Source organism: Uranotaenia lowii, chromosome 3 (assembly GCF_029784155.1).
Source record: "Uranotaenia lowii strain MFRU-FL chromosome 3, ASM2978415v1, whole genome shotgun sequence".
In the NCBI taxonomy this organism is placed as follows: domain Eukaryota; kingdom Metazoa; phylum Arthropoda; class Insecta; order Diptera; family Culicidae; genus Uranotaenia; species Uranotaenia lowii.
The window spans coordinates 240,144,771-240,169,957 of record NC_073693.1 but is presented as its reverse complement, the minus strand read 5'-3'; the positions used below and the strand labels follow the sequence as shown (position 1 = coordinate 240,169,957).

Here is a 25,187-nt window from a genome sequence, read left to right as displayed (position 1 = left end):
TTCGACATACTTTATTCTAGAATGCTTATTTGAAACGAAAAACACATTGACTCGGGATAGGCTGTAGTAATTCTACGTGAACTTCTCGGTCGTTTCATATATACAACCACTGTAACTTTTTCACCAGCGTTTTTACTAACAGCAGCTGGCTCCGAAGAACATTCTGGAAACCCTTCCATATGTTGTAATGATGCATCTGGAAATCCAGCAAACCCTTCAGCTGCTTCGAGCCCGACACCGGCTGTTTCGCTGCTTTTTCTTGTAGGTGAACGTGCGATCGGCATTTTCAAAAGTTCTTTTTCTTTTCTGATTTTATCACTTATCACTACTTTTCCACTTTGTCGTTTGAACTTAACTTTTTATCCTTTCACTTCACACTTTCTGTCTTGTCTTTCTCCTTTACACTTTTATCTCAACTTTTTCTTCTTTATATTAACTGTATCTCCGCACTGTATATCCGGCTCGAAGGACCAATGTTCCGTTGCAGGAAACGGAAAGCTCAAGTGTTGGCAGGAAAACTAGGTTAGAGTACTGGTAACTCTAACATCGACAACAGTCCAAAGTTCTGGTAACCTTACTGACGTCGATAGGGATAACTTTCTTGGTACTTGGATTCACAAAACCACCTTTTTGTATTTGGGAACACTTTATTTGCACTTATACTCATGAAAGGCGGAATAATACTCACTCAAATACAGAATAATACTCACTGAAAGGCGGAATAATACTAACTGAACAAATTACTCGACTCTGTATTTATATGCTAATGGAATGTTCTGGAAACTACGGAATTATTCCACTGAATTAAGTATAGAATATTCTAGATTCTTCTAAGGAATTATAATGGAACTTTCTAGAAACATCGGCAATACAATGATATAGGAATGGAACATTCTGGAACCTTCTATGCTAGAACATGCTAAATAGTAATGAAATATTCTGGAACTTTCTATAATGGAACATGCTAGTAACTGAACTTTCTGAACATAGAATCTTCTGGAGTATTCTTCAAGCGTATTGGTATACGCTGGAACAGATTGTTTTGAAAAGAACAAGGAATTCATGAGAATATTGCAATATTGCATGCAGGTTGCAAATTCATTAGAACTCCACGATAGGGAATCGCATGCAGTAAAAATATGATGCAATATCGTTACTTGATTCACGGAGTAATTGGATGACACATGCTATTGCACAACGTGATTTAGCCACAAGATGTTTCAAAACAGTGTTTATGGAAACAAGAATTATAATAGGACATTTTAAGGAATACCTAGTAATTATACTTATTTTCTGTAATTCAATCTCATTCCAGAAAGAAAATATTGAACGCCTGCTCGAGTTCACCGGTTTCAAAGGTTTGTTTCTGTCTAAGTCAGTTGGAAATGCTTTGAAGCAACTTCCGGGCATTCAGGCCACCGACAGTCGTGTGACAGATCATGGCAAATGTCCACAGTGTAGAGCTACCCTAGCCAGTATCACCGTGTCCGAGGAATCATTTGAAGCTCTGCGTCAAGCTTTTCTACAAGCGGTTATAATCAAGAAAGACATCTTCAACAAAACAACGCCTCAGGAGCTGGAGCGTTTCCAGAAGTTCCTGAAGAAAACCAAACCCTACGACGTAGTCATAGACGGTCTGAATGTAGCGTTCTCGACCGGCAACCAAAAATCACCAGTGGTCTACGCGAAGCATCTAGCAGCAGTGGTAAGTCACTATTCACGCCAAAAGAAAAGGGTGCTTGTCATAGGTCGTCAGCATATGGATCGTTGGAAGTCCAAAGACATGAAGTTTATTCGGGAGAATAGTTTTCTGTTTCTAACCGAAGATCTGTCCCAAGATGATCCATTTCTTTTGTACGCAGCGCTAGAAAGCGGCCCTAGGACCGATTTCTTTTCTCGGGATTTGATGCGGAAGCATTCGTTTCTGTTGGGTCATGAACTCGGACAGATTTTCAAACGCTGGCAACAGGAACATCAGTACTCGCTCACGACGATTACTCCAAATGGGCGGGTTATAATAAAGGCACCTTTCCAATACGAAATGTTTGCCCACCGATTACCGGAAGATGATAAACGATGGCATGTTCCGTTGGTGGAAACTTGCCTCAAGATACCGAAGATAGAAAAACAAGCCCACTGGCTATGCTTGAGTATAGATTAATTATAGGCAGTTGGTTATATAGTTCAATGAAATGTTAATTTTTGTTTGTTTTGTAGAACAAAAAAGAAATGCCTTGATCTTAAGTTAAGCAGCGACCGCAAACGAAGTAACAAAATTTGGAAAAGTAGTTGAAACATAACATATGTTCAACCTTTTTCATCAAACTTTTAAAAAAATGAATGGACTGATATTCAAAACAGACTAGGTACACATTTTTTATTGAATTAAACTTGTTTAAATTGCTCGCTTGATTTATGAAAGTGCAGTTCAATCTCAAACGAAACCCATCCCAGATCCATCTGTTCGTCGAAGGCCTCCCAATCCATGGTGGGATAGTCAATGTACTAAACTATACGTGGACAAATCGAATGCTTTCAAAATATTTCGGAAACACGGTACCCTTGATAATTTCAACACGTATTTTTCTCTTGAGCAGCAATTCAAAAACCTAATCAAGGGGAAAAAACGTGCGCATTGGCGAAATTTTGTTGAAGGTTTGTCGCGGGAAACGTCCTTAGGCACTTTGTGGAATGTGGCACGGAGCATGCGTAATCGTTCTTCCACGAACGAAAGTGAAGAACATTCGCATAAATGGATTTTCAATTTCGCACGGAAAATCTGTCCAGATTCCACACCTGTGCAAAAAATTGTCCGAAGTGTGCCTCCGAATAGATGCGATCTGGATTCTAGCTTTTCAATGGTGGAATTCTCACTTGCTCTCCTTTCTTGTAACAATTCAGCTCCGGGAGTTGATAAAATAAAATTCAACTTGTTGAAAAACCTTCCGGATGCTGCCAAATTTCGCTTGTTGAATTTATTTAATCAATTCTTGGAGCTTAACATTGTTCCCGAAGATTGGAGACAAGTGAGAGTTATTGCTATTCAAAAGCCTGGGAAACCTGCGTCCGATTTTAATTCGTACCGACCAATAGCGATGTTGTCTTGCATTCGGAAATTGATGGAGAAAATGATTTTGTTCCGTTTGGATAAGTGGGTGGAAACAAATGGTCTCCTTTCAGATACTCAATTTGGGTTTCGCAGGGGCAAAGGGACAAACGATTGCCTGGCTTTGCTGTCTTCAGAGATACAAATGGCGTACGCGAAACGTGAGCAAATGGCTTCAGTGTTTCTAGACATAAAGGGAGCTTTTGATGCAGTTTCAATAGAGGTTTTGGCAGACAAGTTGCACTCCCGGGGTCTGCCTCCTCTTTTGAACAACATCTTATACAGCTTGCTTTGTGAGAAACATCTGAACTTTGCTCACGGAGATATTGCAATCAGAAGAACCTCTTACATGGGCCTCCCGCAGGGTTCATGTTTGAGCCCACTTTTGTACAACTTTTACGTAAGTGACATCGATTGTTGTCTCTCTGAAGGCTGCACTCTAAGACAACTTGCAGATGACAGCGTGGTGTCTGTCACAGGATCTACTGAGTCGCATCTGCACAGACCTTTACAAGATACTTTAGACAGATTATCTTCCTGGGCGTTGGGACTTGGGATTGAGTTTTCCCCACAGAAAACGGAGATGGTTGTTTTCTCCAAGAAACGCCGACCTGCTCAACCTAAGCTTCAACTCCTAGGCAGAACGATCACTCAATCGAGATGTTTCAAGTATCTTGGAGTTTGGTTTGATTCCAAAGGCACTTGGCGAGCTCACATTGAGTATCTGAAAGGAAAATGCCAGCAAAGAATCAATTTTCTACGTTCAATTACCGGCACCTGGTGGGGAGCTCATCCGGAAGATTTAATAAGGTTATATAGAACCACTGTTCTTTCAGTGATGGAGTATGGCAGTTTTTGTTTCCAATCGGCTGCCAAAACACACCTGATAAAACTCGAACGTATTCAATATCGTTGCCTCCGCATTGCTTTGGGTTGCATGCCCTCAACGCATAACATGAGCCTTGAAGTTTTGGCAGGCATACTCCCATTAAAAGATCGATTCAGCTTATTATCACTCCGGTTCCTCACCAGATGTGAGGTCATGAATCCATTGGTGATCGCTAATTTTGAAAGGCTACTTGAGCAAAATCTTCAAACCAGATTTATGTCTATATACCATGTCTTCATGTCCATGCAGGTAAATCCTTCTTTGTATTCTCCAACTCGTGTTTACATCCCAAACTACGACAACTCTTCTGTCCAGTTTGATTTGTCTATGCAGCAAGAAATTCGTGGAATCCCTGATTCGCATCGTCCACTTATGATTCCAAGAATTTTCGATGCTAAATATAGACACGTCGATGCTGACAAAATGTACTTTACCGACGGGTCCCTTATCGAAGAATCAACGGGATTTGGAGTGTTCAACCAGATTACTAGTGCTTCGTACTGTCTTCAATCTCCATGCTCAGTATACATTGCGGAGTTAGCAGCGATTTATTGGGCACTAGAAAATGTAGCCTCACGACCCGTTGAACATTACTATATTGTAACTGACAGTCTCAGCTCTGTTGAAGCTATCCGTTCGAAAAGACCAGGAAAGCACTCACCGTATTTCCTCGGGAAGATACGGGATGTTTTGAGTGCTTTATCAAGTCGATGCTTTGTCGTCACCTTTGTTTGGGTCCCCTCACATTGTTCGATAGTGGGCAATGAGAGAGCAGACTCGCTAGCAAAGGTGGGGGCAATGGAAGGCGACACGTTTCAGCGTGAAATCGTCTTCAACGAATTTTACTTTTTGGTTCGAAGAAACTCTCTTGTCAACTGGCAGCGCAAATGGGACGAGGATGAGTTGGGTCGGTGGCTTCACTCGATTATCCCAAAGGTAAGCCTCAAACCCTGGTTTAATAGGTTGGACCTGAGTCGGGATTTTATTCGTATATTTTCCCGTCTCATGTCCAATCATTATCCCTTAGACGCGGTACTCTTTCGTTTGGGTATTGCTGGCAGCAATTTGTGCAGTTGCGGCCAAGGTTATCACGACATCGAGCATATTGTTTGGTCGTGTGAGGTCCATCTTGTCGCCAGAACGACTTTCATAGATTCCCTTCGGGCCCGAGGAAAACCACCTAACGTTCCAGTGAGAGACGTGCTAGCTGTGCTAGATTTGGACTACATGTTCGAAATCTACTTCTATCTAAAAGCTATCGATCTCCGTCTATAACCCTATTTTATTTTCATATTTCCCTTTCTATCTTCTTTTTTCTTTAAAAAAAAGTGCTAGACTAAGAAAATGATTGTGAAAAACAAAAAACGAGTGTGGCTCCTTAAAACTTAAACGTATGAGCCGTTTCAAATAAAGAATTATAAAAAAAAAAAAAACTTGTTTAAACTCTGACTATAAGGGGAATCATGCGAGTACAGTTTTATTTCTAAATTTATTTCAACGAATCACTTATTTGTTTAAATGGGAGAGTGACATTCAATAATCGATTTTTCCCTGATACTTTCTAATCATATAATATCTGCGTATTTGTCTGAAGGAGAAAATAATTGCACCAGGATGAAATTATCAATATAAGTATAAGAGAATCTGGCCCTTATTCTGCGCCGCGCATGACGTGATGATAGTCGAGTCACACAAGTCACTCTATTCCAGTAGTCGGTTTAGGTGACGAGCGTCACTTCGGATGAACTTTGTGAGTTCTTACCCTATTCTCGTAGTCACCGTGGGTGAGAATCGTCGCATTCAGGTGACGATTTTAGGTGAGAATTGTCGGTACCTTTTCAGGTGGTGACGAGATAGGAATTTAATCGAAAATGTATGTAAAGTGGAATGGTTAGGCTCTGAATATAAAATTATACTAATGTATGAAATTTTGAGAAACAATCAAACCGGTTCACGAACTTTTTTCTATATAAGTTTTAGAAAAAAAATTCTGATCGAGTTCTTAACAAAAATCCCAAAATGGAACCTTAAAATGAAAAACTAAAGTTGAATAATAAAACAAGTGAGGAGTAAGTTTTTAATTGAATAAGTTTATATTTTTCAAATGATCTTCTAAACCCTAAATTTAACAAATTACATAAATCTGTACCCTTATTTGTTTCAAAGAAAAAATAATTTTAATATTCCTTCATTTTATCGAGTTCTTTTGTATCAGCCAGAAAATCTTCAGGATTTTGAAAGTTGTGTGTTTTGGTTATCATTGGCGAGCAATCTGTTCAACTCAACAGCTTGCATCTTGATGCAATTTAATACGGCAAGCGCTGCTGCCATTCGAAAAAAAAACGGTTAAATTAATAGGTCTTCCCAGCAGCGTGACGTTTTTCTTCAGCTGTAGCTAGCCGGGCACTAAATAACGTACTAAAAAACAGATGAAAACCACATTTAGATACTTAAAGAAGCTGCCTGCAAAACACATATCTTACTTACTTGGATAAGCTTAATTAAATCCGTTTCAAGGGTTTCATGATGACTGGTTGGTGGACACATCCGCCGGCTTAGGCATTTGGTTTGCGGTTAGTTTTTTTGCCTAATCAGTCAGCTTACCGGCTCATCCGCTGCAAATTTCGGCTCCAAATCCGGCCTGGACGACTTGCTAACACCGTAAAATTGGATTGTGGTCTTTTCCGAACCGAAATTCGCAGTTGTTGATTAAAAAACTAATTTTAAAATTCGGAAACGCGAGCAAAACAAATCAAACCGAGCTAGTTTGACACATGAACTCACTCAGTCACTCACCTACGAATGAACCTCTGTCACTTTACCCACATCGACTACGGGAATAAGGTGACAAATCTCACGGTGACTCCGAGGTGAGGTGACAATCATCACGTCACGCGCGGCGCAGAATAAGGGCCTCTGTTATTTCAAATGGGCTGGACGCTAAATTTTGAGAGCAGTGTTTAATACAGCAGCTAAAATATCGTTTTGTTTAGTACAAACTATAAGGTTAAAATTCGATCACACTTACATTTTAGTGCGAGAAAGTTGCCTATGCCTACGAGTAGTTTAGTTTTTCGATTCCGGGTCTATCCGGTCCAGATGAGGATATCACGAAACATAAAATAAGGCTATAATGATTCAAATTGTTTCTAGTAAAACAACATCAAGCACTTGAGTTTAACGAAAAACAATGAAGCTATCAGACTGTTATTGCCTACAAATCGGCTGGTATCGGAATAGTGGGATCACTGTACGAACAAACAATATTAATTAACGTGATTCAATCCAAAGGAGTTAAACTTTGAAATCAAAAAGGGTTTTGATTTACAGACTACAAAAAGGTTGACAATCTGCATAGTGCTGTTAGTAGTAACGACACTATCAATTATGGATAAGTTTCGGACACCTAATTCGAATAAAAAAAATGGGATTTTCTAAGTCATGAATCGTTTTATTCAATTTCAGTGATTACTGTCCACCTCTCAGTCTCAAAACCAAATGCAGGGTGCTCTCCTTCTGGATGTTGTAATCGGAAAGAGTACGACCGTCTTCCAACTGCTTTCCGGCAAAGATTAGACGCTGTTGATCTGGAGGAATACCTTCCTTATCCTGGATTTTAGCCTTGACGTTCTCAATGGTATCAGAAGGTTCGACCTCAAGAGTGATGGTCTTTCCAGTCAAAGTCTTGACGAAGATCTGCATACCTCCTCTCAGACGAAGGACCAAATGCAGGGTGCTCTCCTTCTGAATGTTGTAATCGGAAAGAGTACGACCGTCTTCCAACTGCTTTCCAGCAAAGATTAGACGCTGTTGATCTGGAGGAATACCTTCCTTATCCTGGATTTTAGCCTTTACGTTCTCAATGGTATCAGAAGGTTCGACCTCAAGAGTGATGGTCTTTCCAGTCAGAGTCTTGACGAAGATCTGCATACCTCCACGCAGACGAAGGACCAAATGAAGAGTGCTCTCCTTCTGAATGTTGTAGTCCGACAGAGTACGACCATCTTCCAGTTGCTTACCAGCAAAGATCAAACGCTGTTGATCTGGGGGAATACCTTCCTTGTCCTGGATCTTAGCCTTGACGTTCTCAATGGTATCAGAAGGTTCGACCTCAAGAGTGATGGTCTTTCCGGTCAGAGTCTTGACAAAGATCTGCATACCACCGCGCAGACGAAGGACTAAATGAAGGGTGCTCTCCTTCTGAATGTTGTAGTCAGACAGGGTACGACCGTCTTCCAGCTGCTTTCCGGCAAAGATCAGACGCTGTTGATCTGGAGGAATACCTTCCTTGTCCTGGATCTTAGCCTTGACGTTTTCAATGGTATCGGATGGTTCGACCTCGAGGGTGATGGTCTTTCCAGTCAGAGTTTTGACGAAAATCTGCATACCTCCACGTAGACGAAGGACCAGATGAAGGGTGCTCTCCTTCTGAATATTGTAGTCCGACAGGGTACGACCGTCTTCCAGCTGCTTACCGGCGAAGATCAGACGCTGTTGATCTGGAGGGATACCTTCCTTGTCCTGGATCTTAGCTTTGACGTTCTCGATGGTATCGGATGGCTCAACTTCGAGAGTGATGGTCTTTCCAGTCAGAGTCTTGACGAAGATCTGCATACCTCCACGCAGACGAAGAACCAAATGAAGGGTGCTCTCCTTCTGAATGTTGTAGTCAGACAGGGTACGACCGTCTTCCAGCTGCTTACCGGCGAAGATCAGACGCTGTTGATCTGGAGGGATACCTTCCTTGTCCTGGATCTTTGCCTTGACGTTTTCAATGGTATCAGAAGGTTCGACCTCAAGAGTGATGGTCTTTCCAGTCAAAGTCTTGACGAAGATCTGCATACCTCCACGCAGACGAAGGACTAAGTGAAGGGTGCTCTCCTTCTGGATGTTGTAGTCAGACAGGGTACGACCGTCTTCCAGCTGCTTACCGGCGAAGATCAGACGCTGTTGATCTGGGGGAATACCTTCCTTATCCTGGATTTTAGCCTTTACGTTCTCAATGGTATCAGAAGGTTCGACCTCAAGAGTAATGGTTTTTCCAGTCAGAGTCTTGACAAAGATCTGCATACCTCCTCGCAGACGAAGGACCAAATGAAGAGTACTCTCCTTCTGAATGTTGTAGTCCGACAGGGTACGACCATCCTCCAGCTGCTTACCGGCGAAGATCAGACGCTGTTGATCTGGGGGAATACCTTCCTTATCCTGGATCTTAGCCTTGACGTTTTCAATGGTATCGGATGGTTCGACCTCGAGGGTGATGGTCTTTCCAGTCAGAGTCTTGACGAAGATCTGCATACCTCCACGCAGACGAAGAACCAAATGAAGGGTGCTCTCCTTCTGAATGTTGTAGTCAGACAGGGTACGACCGTCTTCCAGCTGCTTACCGGCGAAGATCAGACGCTGTTGATCTGGAGGGATACCTTCCTTGTCCTGGATCTTTGCCTTGACGTTTTCAATGGTATCAGAAGGTTCGACCTCAAGAGTGATGGTCTTTCCAGTCAGAGTCTTGACGAAGATCTGCATACCTCCACGCAGACGAAGGACCAAATGCAGAGTACTCTCCTTCTGAATGTTGTAGTCTGACAGGGTACGACCATCCTCCAGCTGCTTACCGGCGAAGATCAGACGCTGTTGATCTGGAGGGATACCTTCCTTGTCCTGGATCTTAGCCTTGACGTTTTCAATGGTATCGGATGGTTCGACCTCGAGGGTGATGGTCTTTCCAGTCAAAGTCTTGACGAAAATCTGCATACCTCCACGCAGACGAAGGACCAAATGAAGAGTACTCTCCTTCTGAATGTTGTAGTCCGACAGGGTACGACCATCCTCCAGCTGCTTACCGGCGAAGATCAGACGCTGTTGATCTGGAGGAATACCTTCCTTATCCTGGATCTTAGCCTTGACGTTTTCAATGGTATCGGATGGTTCGACCTCGAGGGTGATGGTCTTTCCTGTCAGAGTCTTGACGAAGATCTGCATACCTCCACGCAGACGAAGAACCAAATGAAGGGTGCTCTCCTTCTGAATGTTGTAGTCAGACAGGGTACGACCATCCTCAAGCTGCTTTCCAGCGAAGATCAGACGCTGTTGATCTGGAGGGATACCTTCCTTGTCCTGGATCTTAGCCTTGACGTTCTCAATGGTATCAGATGGCTCGACCTCGAGGGTGATGGTCTTTCCAGTCAAAGTCTTGACGAAGATCTGCATACCTCCACGCAGACGAAGGACTAAGTGAAGGGTGCTCTCCTTCTGGATGTTGTAGTCCGACAGGGTACGACCGTCTTCCAGCTGCTTACCAGCGAAGATCAGACGCTGTTGATCTGGGGGAATACCTTCCTTATCCTGGATCTTAGCCTTAACATTTTCAATGGTATCAGAAGGTTCGACCTCAAGAGTGATGGTCTTTCCAGTCAGAGTCTTGACGAAGATCTGCATCGTTGAAAAATCTGTGAATTGGAGGTAGAAAAAGAACGCTTTATAAATAACACATGCAATACAAAAAAAAACTTAACATTGGTAGTGCTTACAGTGAATAGTGTATTCAATTTCTATTGATTTCATTTTGTTTGAATAGACTTAGTTCAGCACCTTCTTTACTTAATAATTTATTTTTAAATCACGGAACACGAATTGGTTTTAATGAAAACCAGCATGTTTCCTTTTCAACTTTTTTCTTGCAAATTAACGTTGGGTAAAATAAACTCTAGTGTTTTTCTACTAACACGATATGCAACTAAACCTATATTCCTAAGACAAAATATGTATGCATCCTTATAGTATGTAAGACCGAAAATGTCCTTCAGGGGCCAATCAAGTATTACATAACGCAATTTTCGGTCACTTTCAACTCCCCCCTAACGTAACACATTAAAGACTTTCTATCAAAAAACACATACCGTTACAAAACAGCTATTTCCACCGACGCCCCCCCCCCCCCTTAAGGGCGTTACGTAATACTTAAATGGTTCCTCAGACCTGCAAATTTGATTTTCCTCTGAATCATGAGTTTTTCCTTTTTTTTTACTAAATTCGAGTAATTGTATTATTTTAAATGGGATGATTAATTTCGAAAGGTTTAAAATCCCGAAAAAAAATCATACTGTTTTTCGTAAACACGTGTGGCTCTAAAATATTTAAAACATTGAATTTTTATTGCACTATACTTCATCATCCCCGGGTGCGTCATGCGCGAAACACGATTGAACAAGTTGGATTGCATATTTAGTCATTGCTAAAATAAAGTTTTCTTGAAGTAAGCAGTTACCACTCAACAAATTCAAGGCAAACTATTGGTCTTGGGCAAGGATTGAAAAACTCATTCATACGAGCGACGGAACCCGCATCGCTCCGATTTTTGCTCATAAAAATGCTCTGGAACGCGAATGAGGTGTGAGCGAGAATCTCCTGTTCTCACGAATCAATTCCGACCGAAACGAAAACACAAACAAGGCTCCTGATTTTTTATTGCTTTGCTTCCCTTTTCGCACACAAAATCTAGCATCAACCCGAAGATTGCGTAGCAGCGAGCCGGTTCATGAAAATTTTTACCAACCCGCTCATGAGCCGTGTTGATAATGGTATTATTTTTTTCCGTGGAAAAATGTTCGTTCCTTTGCGAAGGTTGAGCTTGAACAAACACTAACAGCAACAATGCTGACGCCAAGCCGTGTTGCACACAAAACTTTCGAGGCTCCACTTAGCAAAAATTCGCTGTTACTTTCCGTTAGCAAAAATATTTTTTTACTTTTGAGTTAGCAAAAAGCACAATTTACTTGATTTTAGTAATCAGAAAGTTCATCTTGCTCGATTTTAGTAAAACGAAGGTTTTCTAGCCGCCTTATTTCTAGATAGCAGCCGCTGCCGGTAGAGACAAAAAAATAAACTGACGGGATTCAGTGCCGTTCCGGAAATTCGATGCTGGCGGTTCTTTTGGTGGCTAAGTTCACGACAAATTGGTAGCCAAATCGATAGTGGATGCAAACAGGTAAGAGTCGATCAAGAAGTGTAAAATGTTTTCCGTTTTTTAATTTATGTTTTTTTTTCCTATTAGGTTGCTGCTGCCGGTGGGGTTCCGGGTTTTAATTGCAACAGTCCGAAAATCGAAAGGGACAAAGCTGGAATTTCAATGCGGTGCGTCCGGAACAACCCCTGTGTCGATCGCTTGGCATTTCGCGTTCCCAGGATCGGAACTAAATAAGTTCCATGAAGTGTCGAAATAAAGAGAAAAATCAATTGAAAGTAAACTTATTTTTGTATTCTTTTCAATAATCTAACATTCCCTAAGAAATTGCAAAGAAAAACAATAAATATTGAAATTTCAGGTCCGGGGCGATCTTTTCCTCCGGATTTTGCTAGAAAAGTGAGCAAAAATTGCGGCGGCTAAATTTGTCTCTCGTTTGCTAAAATTTTAGTTCGAAAAAATTGCTAAATTGATTGCTAAGATTTTAGCTGGTCAAATTTGAGCAAAATTTTGCTAATTTCCGGCCTCGAAAGTTTTGTGTGTGGCTTTCAATAGCGTTGGACAAAAAAAAATTGAAAATAAGAAGAACAGAGTGCGTACGGCCGGCACATCCAATCCATGTTAGTGATGTTATTATTCTTTTCAGGCAAATATGCCGAGGCCGAAAAAATTCTTTTGCTTCTTGCTAGTGCTGTTATTATTGCTTCCTATGGAAGAAAGTGCGTCAGTTTTTGAAGCTAGGAGCTTAAAGGAACATCAATAACATCAACAGCAACAATGTGAACAAGTGTAGGCCAACGGGAGGCCAGACGGTTTGTCTCTGAGATGGACGAGCCGACAGAATCCTTTTTCTTTTTTTTTCCTACTTTTTTTTTTCTTCTGAACTGACTTACTTGCTTCCCTAAACAGACAGCAAGCTCGGTATCAAAATTTTCATGAGGCAAATACGAGTCTCTCGTGATCCTGTTGCTCAGACTCGCTCATGAATATTTTGTAATACGAGCAACATAGAAACCGCCGTCGTAGAATCGTTTGTGTTGCTGTTCGTGATTGTATTGAACACACACGAATAGCGAGTCGGCGGCGAAGCATTTTCGTGTGCGTTTCGAGGAGTGAGCGATTTTTATAGTCCTTGGTCTTGGGCCTGCTAAAATGAATGAAGCTTGCTCTTTAACTCTTGCACAGATTTTCATAAGAATTACGGCTTATCTGAAATCTTATGAAAAAATTTGAAGATCTAAGCTACCGCACTGGGAGTAAAAGAAAACGGATATGTGGTGGAAATATGAGCAGGGCTTTTGTGTATTGAATGGCTTTAAACTACTTGTGTGATTCTATTCAAATATGTAACAGTTTAAATACGAGGGACACATATCTAGTCGTAATTATCCAGGGCTGGAAAACAGAAAATAAATTTAAAAAAAAGCGCCCATCGTCAAATTGGTCTGATTAAATCACCGACCAGTGAACAGGTAACAATTTTTTTGTAAATCTTTATTTGAAACGGCGCATACCTTCAGGTTTTAAGGAGCCAAACTCGTTTTTGTTTTTACAATTATTGGCTTAGCTTAACACTTTTATTTTAGAGAAAAAGGTAACAAATTTTGTTTTATTAGAATGATCATTATCAAAACAATCTTTCAACTCTTTAAGAGAGTTTTGCATTGAACAGGTTTACAAATTTCACCAAACTGAGCATGCCTTGTCTATAAAACAATAGTTTTGTTGAGTTTGTTTGGCTCCGACATGAGTTTTTATCTTGAACTCTTTTCAAAAAGTGCTCAATTTTTTGTCGAAAAGTAAAAAAAAATGCTACAGCAAATTTCTATTTGCCTGACCTAGGTCATCATTACATTGAGTATTTTTATAACAGTAGGACAATACTGATTGATTTAATCAAATTTTGTTTAGCAATTAAGTATTTTATATAAAGCACAATATATTCGTGATGTTAAAAATTCTGTTGCAAGAGGTACTTTCTAATGTTGCAATTATCTATATCATTAGAAACTGACGTCATTGTCTGGAGTGAAAATTTTTCCAACTAACAATTACGACTCTCTAATTAGATTTTTTTGTTGCTTGTATCAGCAGACGCCCTTGTGAATCATAGATTTCTAGAAGTTTCCGTTGCAATCAAGAAAATATAACTTGGCAGTAAAAATGTCTTTTTCCAATGAATTTTCGTAAAACTTTTCATTCTTCATCATCAAACTTCGATTTTCAAAGCTAGAGTGTTATTCTGGACCATTAAACCAAATTTTTCTATGGCAAAGAAACTTCGTCGCAATTTTTTCACCGAACGCCATCTTGAATTATTTTTTCACTGACAATTTTGGACAATTACAAATTCAATTTTTCCAAGGTTTTAACCAACATTAGCCACAGTTTGAACCACTTTTCACACCTACCTTAAAGATTCCAACAGAAATGCACCTTTCCACAATTTACTATCGCACTTAAAATGTCTTTGGATTTTCACTTTTTCAATCGATTCACAATCACTTCTTTTAGCTTTGGCTCTCAGACAAAGAAACTACACTGATCACTTCGGGGGTTGTCCTTCACTCGTTACGAACGATGTTTACTGCACTAGGAAACAAATACGATTGAGCTGAATTTGCTACGATGACAACTATTTATAAGCCTGCTTTGTGTTCATTCTTCGAGAACCTCGTAGAAAAATGGGCAAGCAAGCTGGGTGTGTATGTGTGTGGACGATTGTGTTAGTGAGTCTGCGTTGTTTTTCTGGCGTTTGCTCTACGTACCTTGAAAAATGTTATTCCCTTTTCCGATGATGAATTTTGTTTTCTCGCATATTCGAAGGCGGAAATCAACCATTTTACGCGTTTGGCAAGATGTTCCCAATCGGAAAAACTGGTTGATTGCTTTCTTTCGAAAGGAGGAAAGTCATTGCACGTATTCTGAAATTTCTATATTTGCATTGAAATTACTGGCAGAAATCGTTATGTATGTGTGTGTGCGTGTGTGCTAATTGATATTAAATTTAGACTACCCAGCTGATATCAAATGTAACGCTTCATGGTTTTCTTTTTAACGAATTGGATTTCATCATCGCACTGTTTACATTACATCAAGTGTGATTTATTGCGTATGCATTATTATTAGATCCCTAAATTAGAATGGAACATTTCAAAAAATGGGTAGTTCCTTAACAGGTAGTGCCTGCTGTGTTGAGAGCAGTCATCGCATTTCCGCTTCAGTAAATCATCATCGTTGTCTTGGGCCTGGCGTGATGTCCTTTCCGGTTATTGTCCTCCTTTTAGCCTGAGCACAAGGTGAACTGTTGATCCTTTGATAATGCTGTAATCCTGCAGGGTGCGTCCATCTTCCAACTGTTTACCGGCGAAGATCAAGCGGAGTTGGTTCGGTGGCATTTCTTCAAATCTTTCCGAAATCTTGACTTTGAATGCTTCGATCGTTTCCTCGGGTCCGTCGCAATCGATGGCCATGGTTCTGCCGGTTAACATTCTGACAAAGATCTGTAGACCACCTCGGAGGCGCAGCACCAGATGCAGGGTGGATCCTTTCTGGACGTTGTAGTCGGACAGGGCACGGCCATCCTCAAGTTGCTTGCCGGCGAAGATGAGGCGTTGCTGATCTGGTGGGATACCTTCCTTATCTTCGATCTTGCCCTTGATGTTCTGAATGGTGTCGACGGGTTCGACATCAAGCGTAATGGTCTTGCCTGTTAAGGTTTTGACGAAAATTTGCATTTTGGATTCCTAGAAGAGAATCAATACGAAAACAAATGTGTCAATCGCTCATCGTTATGAAAGCCCTTGGCATGGTTGATGGTGATGATTATATCACATGGTTCGAGGTAGAGTTTGCCAACAGGATTTGGCAGCATAATCAATAGTTATTGCGCTGGCATTCCTTTCTTGTTGGTTTCGTTATGTGTCAAGTGAACTACCTCGAATGAACTCAGGTCAATGTGATTGGCTTCCCATTAGTGTTGGTAAAATGAGAGCCATCATTCGAGGTAAACTTTACTTGAACACTTACAGTACGTAGCCAACAAAGCCGTAACGCCAATGGATGAATTCTTACCTGGATATTTAAAACTTCTTACAATAAGAACTTTTTAACTTTTTTCTAAGAACTACTGGCTTATACAAGCCACTTAGTTCTTATCACGGGTTGGGATTGACAATCTAGGCTTAGGTAAAGTGCTTTTATAGTACGCATTTCACACCCTTTGTCTGACATCGTTCGATTTCGGTTGACAATCGATCGTTCAAGATCGGAATCCGTTTCGTGCCAAAACTAAGATGTTGCCAATTTAGCAAGGTCCCCCTCTATAGCAGATTGTATAGCTAGGTAAACAAAGTCCGATTTTATTCGATGACGTTTGCATTCGAAGAACTTGAAGAACAGTTCTACAGATTTTGAACGGCGGCTATCAAAACCGTCGAAACGCCATATGAACCCACAGGATGAACCAATCTATTTTAGCCAATGAATTTATTTCCAATTCCGTAACGTCTCGTCGTGGTTGGCGCAAAACTTTAGGGATTTGTGTTAGAAGCCACGTGTTACATAAACTCAGCTGTTTGCTCTAAATTTAAACTGTTTATCGAGCAATTATCTCATTTCAATTTATTTTTGACCTAGAACAAAGAAGATAAATACTTACTGTCTGATGAGAAATTTAACATGTTTTTTAAATTTCTGTTTTGAATATTTTGTAAATATCAATGTGTCATCAATGCGAGTATTGTAATATTACCTCACACCCTTTTTCAAATTAAAAAACATAGATTCATGAACTCTTATTTGTAATTTTTAATTTCTCCTTTTTTGTGCTGACTTCTTATTTTTAACCAGTTTTTGAAAAATGTTTCTAAAGTTTCCGTATGTTACTAGTTCTGATTTTCAACTCCGATGGTGTTTTCAGCTCTTTAATTTTTCTGATCCTCATTCCTATTTTAATTCGCAGCCCTAGGTGAGATTTCTTTTTTTTTAATTATAGAACTTTGATTCCTAATTCTGATTATCAGTCCTTAAGCTGAGTTATGATTTCAACTCAAAACTTAACTTAAAAATTAAAATTCATATTAAAGGTTCGGCATTTGGATTTCAAATAAGTTTTCAAATTACAAAAATTTATTTTATAATTGGAAATGGAATAAGAATTAGTTTCATAAACTAGTTACAAAAATATTCAAAATTCAGAAAAGAAGGTAAGTTCTGAATTTTTAATCTGAATTCTCAAACTTCAATCTGAATCCAGATTTTTTAAAGTTTAATTCTGAATTTTAATTTTTATTTCGAAATTTGGTATTGAATCTGGATTCGGAATCTGTATAGTGAATTATGTATCTTAATTCTATATCTATATACTGAATCTGAATCCTTAAATCTGAATAATTTTGAATTCGGAATTCAAACTCCTGAATCTATAATCTTAGACTGAATATTGAATTGGAATAAACCTTCGGTATTTAAATTTTGAATCTAAATAAGTGGGGACGGGGTTTCGTATAGTCAACTTTCACAAGCCCCTCTAAAAAAATAATTAAAAAAATCAGCAGTGAATCAATTTCGATAAAATGCAGTGTGATGCAAAACATGTTCTTTACAAACGCTGAAGATATGAGCTTGATAGATGCAAAGCGAGAAAAGGGGATTTTTTTTATTATCTGACGGGTTTGCGCCGGGGTCTCCAGATTTTCCCCAAAATTGAAAATTTGGTTCATTTTTGCGACTTAAAAACACATGTATTTTTTCAGATTTCTAACATTTTTATTTTTTGAGTTAGCTTCGGTTAGATTTTTTTGTTAACCCTCATCCGCATTAGATTTCATTACCCTAATCAGCACTTGTGGTGTCAATTTGACACCACAAGCTCAAATCGTTATAACTTTTGGCGTGTTAGACCGATTTTAACAAAACTTACATCAAAAGAAACCTTGTAATGTCAGTGAAATATGTTTAGAACATTATATATAGCTAAAGTTACTAGTTTTCTCGTTATTCAGCATGAAAGAAAAAAAATCCGAAAAAACATGCCTCACGAAAACTGCTGTAGTTCATATGTTACACGTTCAAAAAAATATTTGCCTTATGCATATGAAAGCTGAAGTTAATGCCTACATCATGAAGGCAAGAAATATTTTTTTAAATTTTTTGTAATGAAATGGTCACAAAAAGTTCAAAAAAGTGGTCTAAAAAACCTACTTTTCATTCGATTGCTAGTAAATACTGTTTGAGCGATGGTAGAGTTTTGAAAAAATTATGACTACAAAATGTATTAAAATTCCAACATTTTGCTGTCTTTAGATTTTTGATGCAACAAAAATTGAATTTACTGGAATTTTTCAAAGTTCACTACTTTACGCGATTTTTTTACAAATTGAAATTTCATCTGTTTTTGTGGTCCACCGTCATGTTGTACCCGGATTATCAGTGCTTTTACTTTGTTTGGACCAACCAAGAGTATATTCATTGGAAAGCACATTTAATCTACATTCTAGTGAGGTGCTGCAATTCACGCTGTGAGATTTCACAAAAATATGAAAATTATAAACATAAAATCATTTCTGAATTTCTAGAACTACAAGCACCTCGTCCAGCAAAACGTGTTTGTTTGCTCTCTGAGTAGGTACGGTGGGTGGTGATTCGGGCAGAGAGCGAAGCCGACAGACCAGGGTTGTCAATTTTTTTTCAGAAAAGTCTGGAAGATTTTTAAAAAAATGTCTGGAAATGTCCCCAAATGTCTGGACACCTGAAGGTAACGACCTTTTTTTTGGTCCCCAGATCTCGATGTTGCAATAGTATTTTTCTGTCACTATATCAGTCACGTGCTCTGTCTCAATTTAACATACATCCACTGACCACACTGACATGACAATTAGAACGAAAATTCAACCATTTTCTGTCTAATTTTTTTTGTCAGATTTTGCAATTTTGAAAAATCTGACAAAAAATTCCCTGTAGGAAAAATTGTCATGTTTAGCCCGATTTTATCGTAGAAATTGCGTGTTTTATTTTTAAATCTGGGTGGCATTTCCTAACTGGGATAGTATTTCTTCAAATCGATCGATGCGCACTCTGGAATCGACATTGCGTACTGTTGGAAAAATTATCCAGAAAACGAAATCGAGTGTCCAGTCAGTATGGTCAGTGATACATCCTCAAAGCATTTGCCAATATTTATAGGTTTAGGTTTATAGGTATAGGTTTAAAGGTTTTAATCTTATCATCTCCTGCCATATTACACCATGACAAAATTGAATTTTCATAGTTTCTTAGAACAATTTATGTCCAAACCCAAAAGTTTGGAATTGTCTGGAAGAGATGTCAAAAGTCTGGAGGTTTGGAAACCTGAAAAAATGTCTGGCAAAAGTCCAAAAAGTCTGGAAGGTCCAGACAAAATCTGGAAGGTTGACATCACTGCCCCCAATCTGTGCAGGGAGACATAAATCGCACTGAAATCAAGAGTGAGATTGTCAACACATAATAGTGAGCGAGAGCATTTACATCCGCTGATGAAAAGAATTCGTTCTCCGGAAAAATCTGTTACGCATTGTGTTGAGAAGATATCTGAGAGCTAACTCAGTTCATTCTTGGTACGTTCACGAGAAAAGATGCTGCTCTCCGAATCAAAGGTCCCAGAGGTGTCCTGATTTTCTAGAAGCCGTACTGATCTTAATTGCAATTGATTTTATAATAAAAACAGTTTAACCTCTTAAACCAATGGTAATCTTCAGTTCAGATGATATTTGAACAGTGTTTTTCGATACAAACTACAAGCCACCAAACTTCTTATTTATTCTGTTGCATAAATTAAGGCGTATACTGCACCGCTATTTCGCCTTAATTTATGCAATCCAAGAAGAGCTGCATTTCATTTCCACCAATCTACTGGTGTCCTAAAAAATCCTGTTTTTTTATGCTTCGCGTCCTGATTTTTTGACGAAACCACCTGGCACCTCTTCTTCGAACGCTGACTTTTGCAAGAAACCAAAACAGCAAACAGCAGTGGCATGGTCAGGGTTGCCAACTATTTTTCAGAAAAGTCTGGAAGATTTTTAAAAAATGTCTGGAAATTTCTGCAAATGTCTGGACACCTAAGTTTTGAAGGTGGCGACCTTTTTTTTGGTCCCCAGATCTCAATGTTACAATAGTATTTTTCTGTCACTATATCAGTAACGTGCTCTTTCTGAATCTCAATTTAACATACATCCTCAAAGCATTTGCCAAGGTTTCGAACCCTTATTGAATTCATAGTTCATAGGTTCTACTAATCGTTTCCCCAGGGTGGCCACTTGAAATCAATTTTGGATGTCCCGCGTTCTTCCCGACTTTTTCCCGCATGTTAACATGAAATTCCCGATTTTGTAAAACAGGAAAAAAAAACAAAAATCCGAATATTTATTTTTGAAACCACCTACCTAGACCTAGATTTCTAAGATTTGCCTTTGTTTTTATATTTTATTTTCAAAAATCGTCCTGAATTGCCCGACCATGTAGAAACGTGTGATGGAAAGTAGGGTATTTTTAACTTAAAAATCATCGTTCTTTAAAACTACTTTTTTGAAGATATTTTGCTCAAATTCGACCTACATATAATTCAATATCAAATAAGCAATTTCAAATTGCTTAGCACCTGCTTTGACATGTTTTGTTCCAGATTTCACAGGATCCAAATATCTTTGGTAACCAACGCCCTAGCAGCGACAAGTCATCTGATGTCCTTTCAATTCTTTGAGACATTTCGAATATCAGAGAAACCCCTACCTGAAATAGACCTCGTAATACACCATATGGTAATATCATCTGATTGGAAATGATCGATTCAAAACATGAAGGGTATTACAATGGAACAAATATAAGGAAAATTAAATAATCGCTCTTGGTTTTATAATTAAAAACTCTCTGGAGTATTCGACCGAATATTCGTTTGGCCGAATAGTTTAAAAGGTCAATATTCGGCCGAGTACAAATTTTTTCGTCCATCATGCTTCCTTTCTATGAGCGTCGGATAGAAGCTTCAATTGTTTCGCCTCCTCGGCCGCCTCTCGCTTTCGATTTGCAATAGTTTCTATAACAGATTTTCCTTTTTTGTTTTAATAGGACTCGACATCTCTCGAGTGAGTATAACGATCATACTGGATAAACGGTTTCGTTACGGTTATTCCCGTTGTTCAATGAAGTAAATTAAAACTAGTCAAAACCGATCCAACACGGTAGGAGGATCCATTTCGACCTGGTAGAAATCGGTCGAAGCCAATCGGAAAGAGATTGATGATCAACTGTGAATCAATTTTTACTTGTTTCGCCTTTTTCGTTCACAGACTTTCACCGAGCCAAAAATTCCCGACTTTTCGGGAGAAATTCCCGGCTTTTTCCTGCATTTTCCCGGTGGATTCCAAATCCCGTCTTTTTCCCGCATTTCCCGAATGGGTGGCCACCCTATTTCCTGCCATATTACACCATGATAAAATTGAATTTTCATAGAATCTTAGAACAATTTATGTCCAAACACAAAAGTCTGGAATTGTCTGGAAGAAATGCCAAAAGTCTGGAAGTCTGGAAATCTAAAAAAAATTCTGGCAAAAGTCCAAAAAGTCTGGAAGATCCAGACAAAATCTGGAAGGTTGACATCACTGACTATCACCACTTTTACGAAAACGTTGTCAGTCGTGTGCATTTTGTTAAAATAGGGATGTTCCTTTTTTTTCATTTGTTTTCCACTTCCTTTCTGTACTGCTTAGATTTTCATTCGTGCTTTTTCGAGAAAATTGAGAATTTCTCTCAATTTTTCTTCATTAAAATCTTGGATCATTTCGAGCAGGTTGGAATATCGATTCCAATCATAATGATTTCGAATATGGTTGAATTGAATGCATTTTAGTAGTGCATGTTCAGTGGTAAAGTTTTCATGCGTCTTCTAATCGTAATTTGTTTTGTAGTAATATTGGTCCATCTAGTCCTTGTTTTGCTAAGATATCCGCATTTTCGTTTCCGGCAATTCCTACGTGTGAGGGAATCCATTGGATCTTCACATTCTTAGTTTTAGCCATCGTACATATATCATGGGTAATTTGGTCAAATTTTTTGTTCTTTATGTCTTTTTTAATAATTTTACAGGCCGCTTGGGAGTCGGTAAAAATAACAGCGACTCCTCTGGTTGTGTCTATATGTTCTAGTGCTACTCTTATAGCTAATAGCTCGGCTGTTGCAATGTTAACACTGTTAACTAAAGCAATGCTTATCTTCGTATCCGAAGAAGCGTCGTAAATTCCAATGCCACATTTGTTAATACTTTTGGAGGCATCAGTATACCAATAATCACGGTGACCATAATGGTTATTAATAATCTCTATGGCAAGTGTTTTTAGTACGGTCGGAGATGTTTCTTTCTTTCTCATCATTGATCCTATCATTTGATCTTCTATTTCCACTTTTAAAGCAATTTGAGGTTTTGTTTCTGTGTATATTGTTTGGAATTCTTGTATATTTTTTATATATGTTGTGTTTGTTGAGTTGTGACATCAACACGGATTACAGGATATTCTCACCTGTTGGGTTTCCTAATTCCCCATTCAGCAAAGTTTTAGTTTTGCGATGCTTTTGCCGGACTTATTGTGCCTGAAAAAGAGGGGTTGGTTCAGCGCCCTCCGGATCTATCCTGAACAATATTTCACCGGGAATGCGAAGATTCATTTTAAAGATAAGTATTTACTTCTGTTTTCAATAGTTTTTCTTAAGTTTATTTAGAATATTTTTACAGATGAGTACCATATTCCTTTCTTGAAAATTCAAGTTTATTTTAAAAAAGGGGTTCGACTATGTTGGAACTTAGTTATTCTTTCTAGAATTGGTTTAAACCCTTTAATTGGCATTTCTTCATTCGAAGTCTGCAAGAATAACTTAATATCGAAGTGAATAAAAAATTGTAATATAATTCAGCAACGTTATCAAAACTTCGATTTTAGCGATATTTTAATTTGTATTCAAAACAGCTGGAGAAAAAATCATTTTTTATTGTTATTTGTGCTGAAAATTTGTTCGGATGTTGGAGATTCAATCTATTTTCAAGAACACCCGGAAAGATGGTTACGACGTCAACAGCAGCCAGCCAGTTTATTTTTAGCTGACCAGAAGAGTCAGCTACCACAGCCCTCGAATCCATGGTCAAGTCACGGGGATTGTGACAGTGTGCCTCTTTTGGATGGCTAGCAGAACAGAGGTTACGAAGAACCTCGGATCGGCTTTGACGAGGGGGTGACACTAATCGACATCCAAAACACCGTGTAGTGTGTACTCGATGAGGTGGCCGGCCAACAGGAACTGCTGCTACAGGACGTCTTGGGGCTCTCGAGGATTACACATGGTGAACCGGGTGGCAATGGTGGAGCCGAATCTTCAATTTCGGACCTCGTGGAGCTTTTTCGGGTCCCAAATGTTGCTGAGCGATTGCTGTTGCTCGCAAGGTGGGTGTTGTTGGCCACTTGCCGTTGTCTCAAACCCTTTCGCATGTTGGTCCCCGGTAAGTACAAGAAGAGCGATTGTAGACAAATTACGGATTTGGCTTCAGGTATGAATAGAATTTGGTCATTAAAAGTTTAAGTTATTTGTGTAGTGTTTGAAAATTTTGTGGCGTGAATTCACGTTAGAATGGACATTTTTTTTTTACTTCATTTACAAACCACTTTGATTTCCGGTTTTATCTGTGGAAATGTTTTTAAATGTGTCTCCAAACAAGTTGATGATTTCTTAATTACCTACAATTTGATGTAAGTAGTTTCTCAATTGAACATCTAAGAAAAAAGTTATGCCCTTTAAAGTTGTGACATGAATTCACTCAGTTTAAACAGATCAGGGTAGTGAACTGAATTCATTTTACAATATTTCAAATTATTATTTCTAGAAATGTCAATTTTATGTACACCTTTAAAAGTGATATTTTGTTATCCCAACTTGTATTTCCTTATAAAATTTTACAAAAAATCATCATGTTTATGTTCGCACCTTAAAACAACTCCAATTAATATAAACAATTTTTTTCTACACAATGAAACAAAACGTAAATATTAAAAAAAAATCCAAACAAATCAGCCCGTACATTTTAACTTTTTTTTTAAGTTGTTAACATTTACATTGATTGAAATTATTTTCAAAATTATATGTAAAAAAAGTTAAAAAAATTTCTATCTTATTTTTTTCTTTTGGTTTTTGTAACCGTTAAGCCGAAAATTCGGCTCACCGAATAGGAAATTTATTTTTTAAATTTATACAATAACAGACTTTGCAAATTTTTCAAATAATTTTGGAAAATTAATAAAATTTCCAAAAGTAAAATTGAAAAACCTACACATTCACCAAAACCTTCTAGATTAAAGTTAACATCTTAGGTATCCGTGTATTTTTCAATGTTAATAACTTTATTCTTTGAGTACCGTTATTCCAGATTTTTTTTATGTATCCAGGCTTGCCCATTCCTCCCTTTTAAATGTTTCCGGTAAATTTGGTGGTAGAAATAGACAAGTATCCTTTTTTAATGAAAAAGAGGTAAGATGTAAAAAGTGTTATTATTTTTTTTTTCATATGTTCAAAATAGCTTAACTCTATTATGGGGTTTAGTGGGGGGATTGGACAGGACATCAAACGATCGGAAGACTGATATACAATGGATTGTGGGTTCAAGCCAGCCGGAGTATCTCGACAAATTTAGAATAATGAGTAGGTTACTTTAGAACCTGTTCAGAATTCTTCATTTGTTTCGAACAGTTGGAAAGGAGTGAGATGAGTCAAACCTGTCCCAAACCAGTGGTAACGGACCCCTTGGTTGTGCTGCAAATATTGTTTATGAGTTAAGCATGAACAATATTTGAATATGCGATCGAGACTTCCCGTACCGCCTCGGGTCGAAAGACCTATCAGCCACTGGTGGGTTTTCATACATACATACATACATACATGTTCTTTCTATAAAGGTATATTTTGCATCGTTTTGTATATTTGACAAGTCTAAAGAATGTAATTGTTGGGCTATCGAATCATTTCGTTGGATGTGTAGCGCAATACGTTTTTTAGCTAAATAATCCCGTTTGATGTTGAGTGGTTCTTCTCCAGCTATTGCTGCTAAGGTGTTTACAGGTGTGGTTTTTGTACACCCTGTAGCGATACGTAAACATTGTCTGTTTGTTATTTCAAGCATGTCACAGTACTTCTTGGGTGTTCCGCCATAAATAATA

At 38.6% G+C, this 25,187-nt stretch overlaps 2 protein-coding genes across 3 annotated transcripts in view; one reads left to right on the top strand and one right to left on the bottom strand.

Moving 5' to 3' along the window:
• The window catches only part of LOC129751580 (mitochondrial ribonuclease P catalytic subunit), a 3,578-nt gene extending 1,379 nt beyond the window's left edge, over positions 1-2,199 (top strand). The window contains exon 2 of the mRNA XM_055747176.1: positions 1,316-2,199. Within this exon, the coding sequence (XP_055603151.1) occupies positions 1,316-2,161 (846 nt within the window). The 3' untranslated portion in view covers positions 2,162-2,199. The remainder of the gene's footprint in view (positions 1-1,315) is intronic.
• A 5,226-nt stretch (positions 2,200-7,425) lies between these two features.
• LOC129751579 (polyubiquitin-C-like) lies at positions 7,426-15,704 on the bottom strand. Of its 2 annotated transcripts, none has more exons than XM_055747173.1 (2): positions 15,235-15,704; positions 7,426-10,434 (listed from the first exon to the last, which is right to left on the bottom strand). In XM_055747173.1, the coding sequence occupies exons 1-2, from the start codon at positions 15,693-15,695 to the stop codon at positions 7,464-7,466; spliced, it is 3,432 nt and encodes a 1,143-aa protein (XP_055603148.1). In that variant the 5' UTR covers positions 15,696-15,704; the 3' UTR covers positions 7,426-7,463. The 2 variants fall into 2 exon arrangements, with proteins under 2 accessions (XP_055603148.1, XP_055603147.1); XM_055747172.1 differs by lacking the exon at positions 15,235-15,704 and adding an exon at positions 14,370-14,581 and having other exon boundaries at positions 7,426-10,444.
• Between the last annotated feature and the right edge of the window lie 9,483 nt (positions 15,705-25,187).